Source organism: Esox lucius, chromosome 5 (genome assembly GCF_011004845.1).
Source record: "Esox lucius isolate fEsoLuc1 chromosome 5, fEsoLuc1.pri, whole genome shotgun sequence".
Classification (NCBI taxonomy): Eukaryota; Metazoa; Chordata; class Actinopteri; order Esociformes; family Esocidae; genus Esox; species Esox lucius.
The window spans coordinates 12,730,375-12,743,464 of NC_047573.1; the positions used below are offsets into that span (position 1 = coordinate 12,730,375).

The 13,090-nt window shown below is 38.9% G+C and overlaps 1 protein-coding gene across 4 annotated transcripts in view; it reads left to right on the top strand.

Annotated features, from left to right (window-relative positions):
• Positions 1–13,090, top strand: part of prkg1b (protein kinase cGMP-dependent 1b) — a 141,098-nt gene that overhangs the window by 43,996 nt on the left and 84,012 nt on the right. For all 4 annotated transcript variants that reach the window (XM_020046261.2, XM_020046262.2, XM_020046260.2 and 1 more), the window contains exon 3: positions 110–223. In XM_020046261.2, the coding sequence (XP_019901820.1) occupies positions 110–223 (114 nt within the window). The remainder of the gene's footprint in view (positions 1–109; positions 224–13,090) is intronic.

A 13,090-nucleotide genomic window follows, 5' to 3' on the forward strand; every position in this document is an offset into this window, starting at 1 on the left:
ATCCATTGGCTGTGACTTCTCCCCAATCTGGGCAACAGCAGCTCTGAACAGCACTGTCACATTTCCAGAAAATGTAAAATGGTGCTCAGTTCTGTCATTTCCCTTGCAGACGGAAAGGTGGAGGTGACAAAAGAGAGCATGAAGCTGTGCACCATGGGCCCTGGGAAGGTGTTTGGAGAGCTGGCCATCCTTTATAACTGCACCAGGACGGCCACTGTCAAGAGTAAGTCTCACATACAATGCACTCTGCACATGTTTTCTTTCACTTAGTCACCTAAATACTTCAACATATTGATTACAACAACTTATTTAATTTACATAACACATCTCTTTGAACAGTATTAATGCCATTGCATTATTGTGCTAGGGAATATACAAATACTGGCTGTTTTTGTGTTAATGTTATTAACATCAAGAACCATTATAGTGAGCATACATTTTTAGCTAACTAGTTGAAAAAATTATCAATATGTTCAATTTAAGCACAGAAGTGGTAGTAAAAAATAACTGAGAAAAAGGGGAAAAGGCTTCTAATTTGACAATTTTTAAGCACATCATCTGCTGGCATTAGACTATTTGGTGTGGCGCTATCCATATTTTTATATGGTCATCTAGTTATACCACAGTATTACTGGCATACACAAAACTAATTATATATATTTTTAATAATGACTATTGGCATCAGAATGCTAAAAAGATTACTTCAGCACAAACACTATCAATCAGTCAGTCAAGTGTATTTTATAAGGCCCTTTTTACATCAGCAGTCTCAAAATGCTTTTACAAAACATCTACCCTCAAAGATCACGCAACAACAGTCTTTCCGCATTTTCCACAGACGATGCTAGCTAATAATGATAATGCTAATGCAAACTAATAGACATGAACTAACCGTGAACAAAGGTAGTCCTGCTCCCAAAGTTATAGAAGTACAGGAAGTAGTTTAAATCGTTTTAGAAAGCTTGACATTTACATGTGATTGTGAACGAGATACAACGTGCAATGGATGAACCTTAGGCTGTCTGTGCAGTATGCATCGGCCTGAATGGGCAGGGTGGAAGAGGAAGAGAGCAGCCAGATGGGAGAAGGAAACGAAAGCGCAGAGAATAGCGGAGTGCAGTCAGTGGCACCTGTACATAGAACATAGCCAACAGTTCTATCTGAACTGGTTCTAGTTTTTTGTGCTACGAACACTCATACGGCCACAATTCTGTGTGTCATGAACATGCTACAATCCTGTGATGTGTCTTGAACATGCTGGTGCCAATTCAAACGCTATGGAAATGATTGTCATTTCCATAGATAGATAAGTCTGTCTGGTATTTTATTATCTCTCTCCTGATGTAAACAAGCCCTTATTTTCTGCACTAAAGTAGAGTAGAAGGCTAGCGTGGGCGTGTGTTTGAATGCCCTCTATGTGGAATAACCATTTGTAAAACAGGCAGCTGCAATGTACACTTATTAATATTTTCAGGTTCTTACAAAGCCATTTACGTCTCCGCTACGCCTGTATGTCTTTCTTTTTTATCTGTATTGAGCTACATTATTGCTAGCGAACTAGCAACAATCCATACACATTCTGTCAATTACTGTGGGTGCTCAGTTTCCCATATTGTTGAACTGGGGACAGACACCGCTTTATTTGTTCTTTGTGAAAGAGAGGAGTATATATCATGACATTTCCCCTTGACATATGGGATAATTGTATCACTGCATTTTTATCTTTAATATTGTGAATTCACTACCAAGGGGGATAGGTTCGATTTTTTTTTTTTTTTGAAAGCTGTGAGGAGCTAGGCTATAGTCATTTGCAATGGATATTAAAACAAAATCTGACTTTTATTACTTTCTGTGTGAGGTGACGGAAAAAGAAGCTTTGCTCCAAACATGATGGTGGGAAAAGAAGACAATCAACAGTATTTCCCCAGGTGTAGCTGCTACATGATTCATGTTTGATTGCTTTGATGAAGTGTTGGTCGAGTGCAGCAACGCTGCTTCTCTCTAACAGCACCTGTGAGTGGCATGCAGTCATGATACATCTTCTCTCCTGACTATGGCATTGTGGGAACTGTTTATCGAGTGCATTCTTATGTCAAGCTTTTACTGCCATTCCCATTTTCCACCGGGTGATTAGTTGCTGTATTTGTGATTATATTGATCTCTTAGGTGTTGTGATATTGATTTTCCTTCAGGGATAGTATGTAACTGAGTGCTTCTGATTTTGCAGGGTTAAGTGCTAGGCAAACCGACTGTGCTCCATAGCGTGCAATCTTGGTTTCGAGTATTACTCGTTTCTTCTCTGGTTACAACATACTAAATGTTAGTTCACATTGGGGAAATATTCTTTGCTGTCTATGCTTAGCGTTCCAATGTTTGCACAACGTTACTGACAAAATCTAGTTATAGGGATGTTGTGGAATATGTGGTGAAGAATATGGAACCAATATTATTTATTTTGCACATGGGGTTTAGTTTTGTCTGTGAACATAGTAGCGTGTAATAACTGTCTAAAGTTTTAACTGCCATTCTGTACAAACCCTCCATAAGTGGTAGAAAATTCCAGAATATGTTCCTGCAAATATACAGTTATTTTCAGTTATTGATGCTGTGCACCGATCAGCCATAACATCATGACCACCGACAGGTGAAGTGAATAACACTGATAATCTCATTATCATGGCACCTGTCAGTGGGTAGGAAATATTAGGCAGCAAGTGAACATTCTCTCTTCAAATTTGATGTGTTAGAAGAAAGAAGAAAAATGGGCAAGGCGTAAGGATCTGAGCTTCTTTGACAAAGGCCAAATTGTGATGGCTAGACAACAGGGTCAGAGCATCTCCAAAACTACAGCCCTTGTGGGGTGTTCCTGGTCTGTAGTGGTCAGATCCTAAGTGGACCAAGGAAGGAAAAGTGGTGAACCAGCGACAGGGTCATGGGCAGCCAAGGCTCATTGATGCATGTGGGGAGCAAAGACTGGCCCGTGTGGTCCGATCCAACAGACGAGCTACTGTAGCTCAAATTGCTGAAAAAGTTATTGCTGGTACTGATAGAAAGGTGTGAGAACACACAGCGCATCACAGTTTGTTGCATATGAGGCTGCGTAGCTGCAGACCAGTCCGGGTGCCCATGCTGACACCTGTCCACTGCTGAAAGCACCTACAGTGGGCACGTGAGCATCAGAACAGGACCACGGAGCAATGGAAGAAGGTAGCCTGGTCTGATGAATCACATTTTCTTTTACATCACGTGGATGGCCGGGTGCATGTGTGTCGCTTACCTGGAGAACACCAGGATGCCCTATGAGAAGAAGGCAAGCCGGCGGAGGCAATGTTCTGCTGGGAAATCTTGGGTCCTGCCATTCATGTTACTTTGATGCGTACCACCTACCTGAGCATTGTTGCAGACCATGTGCAGCCTTTTATTGCAACAGTATTCCCTGATGGCATTGGCCTCTTTCAACAGGATAATGCGCCCTGCCACAAAACAAAAATGGTTCAGGAATGGTTTGAGGAACACAAAAATGAGTTCAAGGTGTTGACTTGGCCTCCATATTTCCCATAACTCAATCCAATCAAGCAGCTATGGGATGTGTTGGACAAACAGGTCCGATCCATGGAGGCTCTACCTCGCAACTTACAGAACTTAAAGGATCTGATACTAATGTTCTTGGTGCCAGATACCACAGCACACCTTCAGAGGTCTAGTGGAGTCCATGCCTCGACGGGTCAGGGCTGTTTTGGCGGCAAAAGGGGGACCAACACAATATTAGGCAGGTGGTCATAATGTTATGGCTGATCGGTTTATATTATCAATTTTATCTATTGCAAGACCAATTCATATCAGAGATTACAAAAGCAATTTTCACATTATGATGGCTTCTATTTATTTAGATTATTAATAATAGTATATAGAAAACAGAAGTATCTTTATTCTGCAATAAGCAGAGCACTAACTACCCCAAAGGAAATTTCTTATTGATAAATAGCTACAGAGTTGTCATGATAATCTGAAGGTTATTGTTCAAATTCTCAGAAACAAATGTATGATTCTAAAACACTTAATATTTCTATTCTCAAAGTAAGTGAAACTAAACAGAAAGAATAAGTGGATCAATGGCAGATTATGGCAAAAGTGATTATGGCTATTTGATTTTGATGTACCTCGGGAGAAGGGTAGGAGGATTTATATTGGTTAGCAAGGATATTGAGTAATTATTGCCATGATAATCTTAAAAGAGGAGTAGCCTATTCACATACAATTTGCATGCTAATACCAATAGATTTTTTGAGGCAGAAAATCAAGTTTATTAGTTTCTGCTTGGATGAAGTCTGTAGTAGGAACGAAGAAAGTCCCTCTTCAACAAGTCCCTGTTTGGTAACTTTATCCAACTGAGATCAAAGTGAGCACAGAAAGATTCTGTTCAAATGTTCAATACTTCAGTATGGCATCAGGTTTCCTCTCAAGATCAAACAGCTTCTTCCTTGAGATCAAAGGACAATGTCACTCTCCAGTTATCTTCAAATGTTAACATCTGATCGATGGAAAAAGGTTTTTTGGTCGGCTGAGATTGAAAAAGGCCAGTGTCACTCTCCAGTTATATATCTTCATATCTGAACAAAAGGTCAGTTCGACATCGTCTGACATAGTTTCCCTTCTGACTGTTTGAAATGTTCCTGGTTCCAACCTTAGCAGGAGGCAAGGCCAGCGCCAGTATGAAGGGTCCCTCTCCTCCTGAAAGTAAACATGATCCCTTTATTGATGGATAAATACTGTACACATCCAGGCTATGACATACAGAAACATATTTATTTTTTATTTATTTACCTCTATACAGAGAAATCAAATGAGACCAAGGTCTATTTTAAAGCAGAGCTTTGTATTACAATAAAAACACACATAATTTAAATAAATAAAATATCAAGGAAATCATATTTGTAAGAAATTTTAAATGTCTTAGAGGCACAAAAACATTGAACTTAAGATCACTCTTAATGGCATTCCATGATGTGGGGCAAAATATTCAAAAGCAGTTTTACCCAGTTTCGCCCCTGAATTCGCCTGCGGTAACTCCAGCCCTTTCCAGTCTTGAGAGTGTGTTTGTTAACTGGTGTTCTTCCAACTCATTTTCAATGTTAGATAGTCAAGATGTTTTTGCATGAACGCTTTATATAAAAACATTAACCAGTGTCTGGCCCTTCTAGATGTCAGTGACTCCCAGCCAACTGTAGCATATATATAAAAGTTGCTCCCACAATATGTTTTCTATGCTGACGTGACATGCAGGATTTATTCCTATAATATAAAACAATACTAATCTTTAGCATTTTCATCAACTTACTAATAAATGTTTTAAAAGTCCCAATGAATTTGTAAGAAGCAACAAGTTCTATAAAATAACTATTTAGGGTAGTAATGTTAGGTTCTGTGACCTAGAAAATACCATCTACTTATTTGCTTTAAGTACCAATCTAGATAAGAGACTTTTGTGACAGCTGGACCTCTGACTGACAGTGTGCAACAGTTTGTTCCATAGAGGGAGTAGTAGCATATAGTTCTGTGTTGTCAGCATAAAGAGGAAATGCAGACTTTCTTAATGACACACAGATTTCATTAATATAGACAGTAAACAATATAGGACCCAAAAATGTAACCCTATGGAACTTTTTTTTGTGGACTACAGGAAGTGTAGATTTAATTACATCTGCTACAATAGCCTGTGTTCTGAAACTAAGGTAGTTTAGAAATTTTAGGCAAATCCTTGGCCAGGCCCAATGAAGACAGCTTTTTCAATGAGATTGAGTGATTTACTATATTGAATGCCTTAGACAGGTCAAAAAACTGAGAAATGCACCTTAATTTCTCAAGTAAGGCGTTGACAATTTTATTTACAAATAGTGTAGTTGCTGTGATAGTACTGTGCCCAGGTCTAAAACCACATAGAAATGTGTTCAAAATGATAAAAAGGAAGCTAAGTGTTTATTTACCAATGCCAATGGATTTTGCCTCTATTGTTTATCATTTGGCTAGTTATAGTCATTTTTTCTCAAAATGATCACCTGCTGCAATAAAGTTGCAGTTTAAGGCAACAGCAAAACAACAGGTACATAGTCCAATACATTCTGTTGTGGCAATGTGGTGCCAGCACAGTTCCTCAGGATTGTTTATGTTTTCCAGTGTTTGGAAGGACATCCATTACAAGTACATAGCATATTTACATAGTAGTCTGCATTTGCTTTTCTAATAAGTTTTATACATAGGTTTCTCAATGTCTTAAAACTGTTCCAGTCCATGTTCAAAGTAGTTTTTCTAGCATTTGCCCACACTGCAATTCTTTTATGAATAGCATCAGATGTTTCTGAATCAAACAAGGGATTGGATTAGTTCTTGACTCTTATCCTCAGAAGTGCTATGCTTATCTGTTTTATGACTTTTTGCACATCATTTGGCATTTCTATAGAAATGCTTAGGTGATGGTTTTCTTGAAACAGTTCATTTTCACATCTTGTGGATATTTCCCAAAATATCTCATCATCAACAATCCATTTCATCCCGTTTTGTTATTCAAGACTGATTTGGGCCCTCAACACCCCTGCTGACTTGTCTTGTCTTGAGGAGATCTTTTAAATGAATAAATTCAAGTGACCGTGTTGTCTTTTGATTCCAGGCCTGGTTGGGGAGCAGTGTCTGTCAAACGGTTGTCTGTCAGATTTCCAAGGCATTCCAATTGGTTAAATTCTGAAGGAAGTGAAAGAATTATTAACCAGACTTTGTCTTTGTCCTGTCTTGAGGGACTGAATTATTTGCTCCAGTTCTGACAATTGGTCATCAATCAAATGCACAGCTTTTGGTTGTGAATCATAAGACACGTTCATGCAGTTGTAATTTGTTGCAATTCCATATGCATGCAGTGTCTTCTTAAGGTATACAGACCCCTCCACTTTCTCCAAACGTCTTCCATTTCACAATGATGGAGCCCACTGTGCTCCTGGGAACGTTCAGTGCTTTAGCAGTGTTTTTAATCTCCCCAAGATCTATGCCTCAACAAAATGTTTGGGTCCCTACTAGAGATACTCGATACCCAATTCAATACCATGGTAAAAAACAAAAAACGAACAATAAATACCATATGCTTCAACATACCCTCTTCTAATAAAAACATTTTAACATTACGAAAAACAACAACAGTGGCATGTAGCCTTCAAGTATTTAAAAATAAACAGAACTGTGCGTAAAATACAATCAATCAACTTTTTATGGCACAGAATTTCAATTGCAGTACCCATCTTTGACATGGAAAAAAGTCCAGCACTGGCATAAAGCTTTAAAAAAACAGTACCGTCATGTTTTCAGAATGTTGGCATCGACTTGGTACCGATGTATTGGTTCTTGTTACATCCCTAATCTACAGTATACAGAGATCCTTGGGCTTGGGTTTTGGCTTGGGTTTTGATCTGTCATGCATGGTGAAGTGTATGACCATATTTTGACAGTTGTGTGCTTTTAAAAATTATTTCCTTTATATATTTCAAGGAAGATGAAATAACACAGGATGCATCTAAGCTCAATTTGGAGTGCCATGGCAAAGGGCCTCAGCACTTATGTACCTAAGATATTTCAGTTTAACATTTTCAGTAAAATTACACACATTTCTAAAAACATGTCATTTGTCATTATGGGATATATATTCTATATAAGTCGAAAGTATAACAGAAAGTGGAGAACATGAAGGGGTCTGCTTACTTTCCAAAGTAAGCAGGCATGATTCTTTAGTAACTAAATGAAAAATTCACGGTGCCATAATTTACATGCGTACTTATTTAAGTACCTGTAATCTGATTTATATGAATCTGTCTGACATCTGTAACTGAAGGGATGAGGGCATTAAGGAAAGAGGAGAGTTATTGATGTGCACATATCTTTGCATGTCAATGGTGGAGTCTAGAAGTGATGCGCAGGTTGACTCATAACCTGCCTTCCCCAAGGTTATGCTCTGCAAGGCAGCCAGGTTTAGTGTCATTAAATATTGTGTGTGTTGAATAACACAAGTTCCCTGTAAAAAAAAAAAAACAACTAAAAAGAATCTGTGAATTAAAATAGGTATACATATGTGAGTTTTCACCCACTACACAACATGCATGTCAGACACTGTGAAACACTGTCTGCCTTAAACACAACACATTATCACATTACCAAGTCTGTGAAATAGACACAAATTACTTATTAGGAAAACAGTTCCTCAGACCTGCACTTAATAAAGAAACTGGAGAAATGTGTGTACAAGACACAATTTCTTTCAGATAATGCCATGAAAGAAGACAATTAGGTAATGAAAGTTGGAGAAGGTTTATAGTTCAAGTTAGGTATGATTGCATGCCAGAACTTTTTTGTGTGTATGCCAGACATTTTTGTAAACAATTCGTATCTGTTTCACAAAAACTTGTGATACTGTGCTGTTCAAAACAACACTACTGGCATGTGAAGAAATAGGGTTTTGGTTAAGCCTGCTACCAACATTGGATTACAGCTATCCTCTCTCCCTTTCCTTTTAATTCCCCTGACAGGCACATGCTTGGCTCAGTATCACTCACTCACTTATCTCATAGTAGGCCTATTCCTCTAGTCTTCTGTCTCCAGCCCAAACATCATGTGTGAATCATAGCTAGTCATTGTTGCTCCAGCTATCCATCAAGTTATATTTTTTTGTCTGTCTACTTGGCGCTGTTAAGTAGGCTTCTTTGTTTGTCCAATATAGGCTATTGCATTACTGTCTTGACGCAATGAACCAAGTGTGAGCAGATCCTTCAGACCCTTGTCATAGATGTCAGTTCACACAGTTTTACAAAAGGCCAGACTTTATCACAGGAAATATGCCTCTGTACTGTATGATGGACACAGTTTTTCCAGAAATGGCACACACAAATATTTTGTGTGAAATGTACTCAGCGTTAATATAAATGAGACGTGTCTGGTCTCCCCATAGCTTCCTTGTAACACCTCAGTTTTTGAGGGTCACCGTTCTGTTCCCTCTCCTTGTGTCCTTGATTCCTTGTTTCCTTGTGTCCTTGATCTTCCTGTAGTTCAGACGGGCATGCTACTGACGGGTCTGCGTGTCATTGTTTCTGTGCAAGAAGGCTTTGTTATTGGTTAGAAGTCAGTAGTCGATAGTTACTACTGATCATGACATCTTTTACTGTTCAGGATCAGGACCCCACCCTTCCAATCCCGGGGCAGATGCATGGTCACTGAACCCCAGCCCTGTCCCATTACGACAACCCCCCCCACCCACCACTGCTTTTCCAACCAGGAAGTAATGTGGCTCAGTACGTATAAGGACATGCATACTCCAGTACAGTATCACAGGTATTTGTGAAATAGATCCAAATGGCTTTACTAGAAATTTGTGACATGCATAATGAGAAATGTGTGTGCTGGTATTGGAAGAAGGGCATGTGATTTATTGACTCAACCTGTATTTCAACCATGAAGAGGGTGGAGCTTTCATTGCCAATGAGTTACTGGGAACATTGGAACATGTTCCTACTTTAGTCCTATAAGTAAGCATTATTTTTAACCTAACCTTAACCCTTACCTAACATATTACCATAATTTCTTTCTTTAGGGCATATCTCAGTTGAATTGTGGCAAAAAATTATTTTCTTTGTGTGCATGTCACAAATTTATACTAAGGCATTTAGTAGAGAACGGTTTATAGTTATTGCATTAATCTTGGAAAGCTAGGTGTGACACTCACCAACCCAGTATTAATAAGTACATTTTATTAAAAGAAGTAGTAGTCAGTGCAAGAAGAAGGGAAAAGACGATCACATACCTCATAGGAGTAATTGAGGTGGTCCTCGTCAGAATGCTTCTGTCATTCTAAGGACCTGAAGTTCCCTGCTCCACAGCCTTGGTATGCTGCGAATTGTGTCTATGAGCGTCATGCAACTTTGCATTAAGTTCCAGTCTCCCCTGTTTCTCCCTTTCTCCTGCAACCATGAAATCCTCTGTCAGGGTTAGAAGATGAAGCTTAGAAGAGCAACACAGGGAATGCTTTGAGCCAATAGGGGAGTAGGGTAACAAAGGAATATAAACATGAATGTCAAATTATACTATATTCAGAATGACACATACACAGACAGGTTTGGTGAATATGGTCCAGTTTAGCTCAATCGGTAAAGGGGCCAGTACAATGAAAAAAAGGGGTGGGGGGGTGGGGGGGTGGGGGGAGTAGGCAATCACTATTGTGCATAAATAGCTATAGCGGATAGCCGCTTGGATAGTTTGTTTTTCAAGGAGTGAGCTGTGAAGAAAGTATTGAGTTTAAGAGTCTTTGCAATTCGTTCCAGTCACTGGCCATGGAAAACTGAAAATAATGACAGCTAAATGCAGTGTAGGTAGAAATGTGAGCTATCTGCCAGAGCGAAGGTTACTGCTGGAATAACAGATGTGAACGGTTGACAAAGTATTCAGTATGGGGCCTGCTAGAAAGAATATCTTACAAATTACCTTATACAAGCTTAGCAAATCGGACTTAATGGCCTTTCAATAGCAGTGAGCGGACTGTCTCAAACACGCTCTGATATCATACTGAGGAGAGCTGAGGTGATTAATGTGTAAATAACAGATTATCTGAGCTTTGTTTGAATCAATTATGAATATCAACATGGTATGGAATTAGACAGGTTCTTTACCCTCTTATTTCATCATTTCAGGTGAACATGGAGGTCACTTTTACTAAGGATGCGTCCAACAAAATGAGGACAACCGTTGAATAGTTTTCTGTGCTTTGAGGGTTACATTTCAGTTTTTGTCCACTTTAAGAGTAAAATCTGTCTTTTCAATGTAAATATATATTTTTTTAAATCTGCTTACCTGGAACATCTGTTGGGAATATAATTTTTTATAGAGCACCTTTAGGCAAAGCAATATCTTGACGTTAGCAAGTCAAATTAGTATGTAACAATTATTTTCTCATGACCAGTTCCTTGCAATGACAGTTTTATATTTCTGTGGCACTAAAGCAAATTCAAATGGTAAGAGTAGCAGCTGTTGCTGAATAAAAATCTGATTAGACTATTGAATTTGCTCCATCCATTTCAATTGTGTTCATATATCAAATAGTGGTTTCCAGGAAGGCTTAGAGCATAGTGAATACACCCACTTGAACACTCCCACACATTAATTTAGGTCTGTGTAACCACACAAACACCCCACACACCCGCACACACACACACACACACACACACACACACACACACACACACACAAACAAACACAGACCATCATCACATAACAACATTGGCTGTGTTTACACAGGCAGGCCAAGTCAGATGTTTTTTTCCACATATTTGTGTTTTGTCAGATCAGATCTTTTGGCAAAAATAGAAGAAAATATCAAAATTAGAAACACAACCATGGAAGAATTACTGCACTATTTCTTTTTGTAGACACTTTCTGCACATTCAAGATAGATGGTCTTATTAGTTTAATGAGTCCTTCTAAAATGATTTCAAAATCGTTCATAATTTTTCCTTCTATTCATTCTAGCTACTTGTACACTGATTTTTTTCAACACATTCTGCATGGTGTCTTTAGCAACTTTTTGCATTTTTTTTGGGTGAAGCACATCAAAAGCCTCCGTCACATGAAGCTTTGATGAGCGTCGCAGCTGAAGTGACTGACTACAGTTTGAGCTGTAATGAGCATTCACTTGAGTGGCTGTCTACTGAGTCAAGGAACAAAAGCATACTATGTTTTTCTAAAATTAAATTCAGAGATAAATTCAACAGTCATTTACATAGGAGTCCTGCTGCTGCAGATTCTGGTCGTCTTGACCGTCACATTCCTCACAATCCAGAACCAACACTCAAGGGTTGAGGCCTGCTGTCCTTTCCTATGGTAACCCATTCATTAAGGAAGCATGGTGAGACACGACTCCTGACAAACACACACACAAACCTGCATTCATGCGTGTTCTACTGCCAGATGGGATCGTACCAGCTGTATACAGCCTATCCTATATGCCTATATCCGACTGGCCGGGGTACCATGTGTTTTAGGCCCAATGTGAGATCGTTTGAAAGGGATCAAATGTTCAAACCTGGGCTGAGTAGTCTATGGTTTTTGATCAAAACATATTAACTGGAATTAAACACGAGCTGACGTACACTGAGTACTTTTTGAAGTAGGCTTACAGTTGCATAGAGCAAGAGTCTAGACTACACAATACAAAGTTCATTGGTTTATTGTAAGTTAATTACTGTTTGTGTCAACAAGGTGTCTAGACTGGTCACACTAGAATTTAAGATTAAGTCATTATCTATCATATGTCCCGGCCTGTATTTTAATCCGGTAGAAGTGGCACTAGTTTGAAACATATTATTTGACAATTTTAGCACTTTGCAATTTCAAGACAGTTTTGCAAGACTTTGCAATTGACCTGTCAGCTTGCTTGTGTTCAGATGGTATGGGTTGGAAATAAATGTGAGGCTCGTCCTTTAAAACATTATCCAAAATTCACATTTCAGGATTTTTAAAGGCCCACTTTAGTAATTTTGAAGCTGTCTTTGCACATTAGTAGTAAATATTTGTTAATATGTTGTTTGTTACCTGAATTAGTGCAGCAGTGTCTACACCAGGGCAAAAAACAGCTGGCAAAAAAAATGGAAAGCAAAAAAGGTTGTTTGGATGTGGATGTACACAGAAAGCCTGGTGGAACAATTGCCATACTTGACCATGATTGACCAATGAGAAAATTATAAGAAATTCCTGGCTCAGTCAGATTACTGTACCAACCAATCATCTTTTCACAGAATCTTACCCCACGTTTTGTGCACCCATGCACCAATTCTTTACTTCTATCCCTAATTTTGTGATATCTAATTCGTAGTGTGGGACAGCTGAGCCGGCTGAGCTGTCTGTATAGGTACTGTTATGACTCAGGGTAGAACGAGGCATCTATTACTTTATTAAATCCTGTTTGTTGTGATGAAACAGTGGTTTGTATAGGAAAGAAGACTGTCGCTTTCACATGAGCTGCATTGTTTCGTTAGAGCTGCCACGGGGGCTGGGAGAGGGGCCGGTTTGGGCA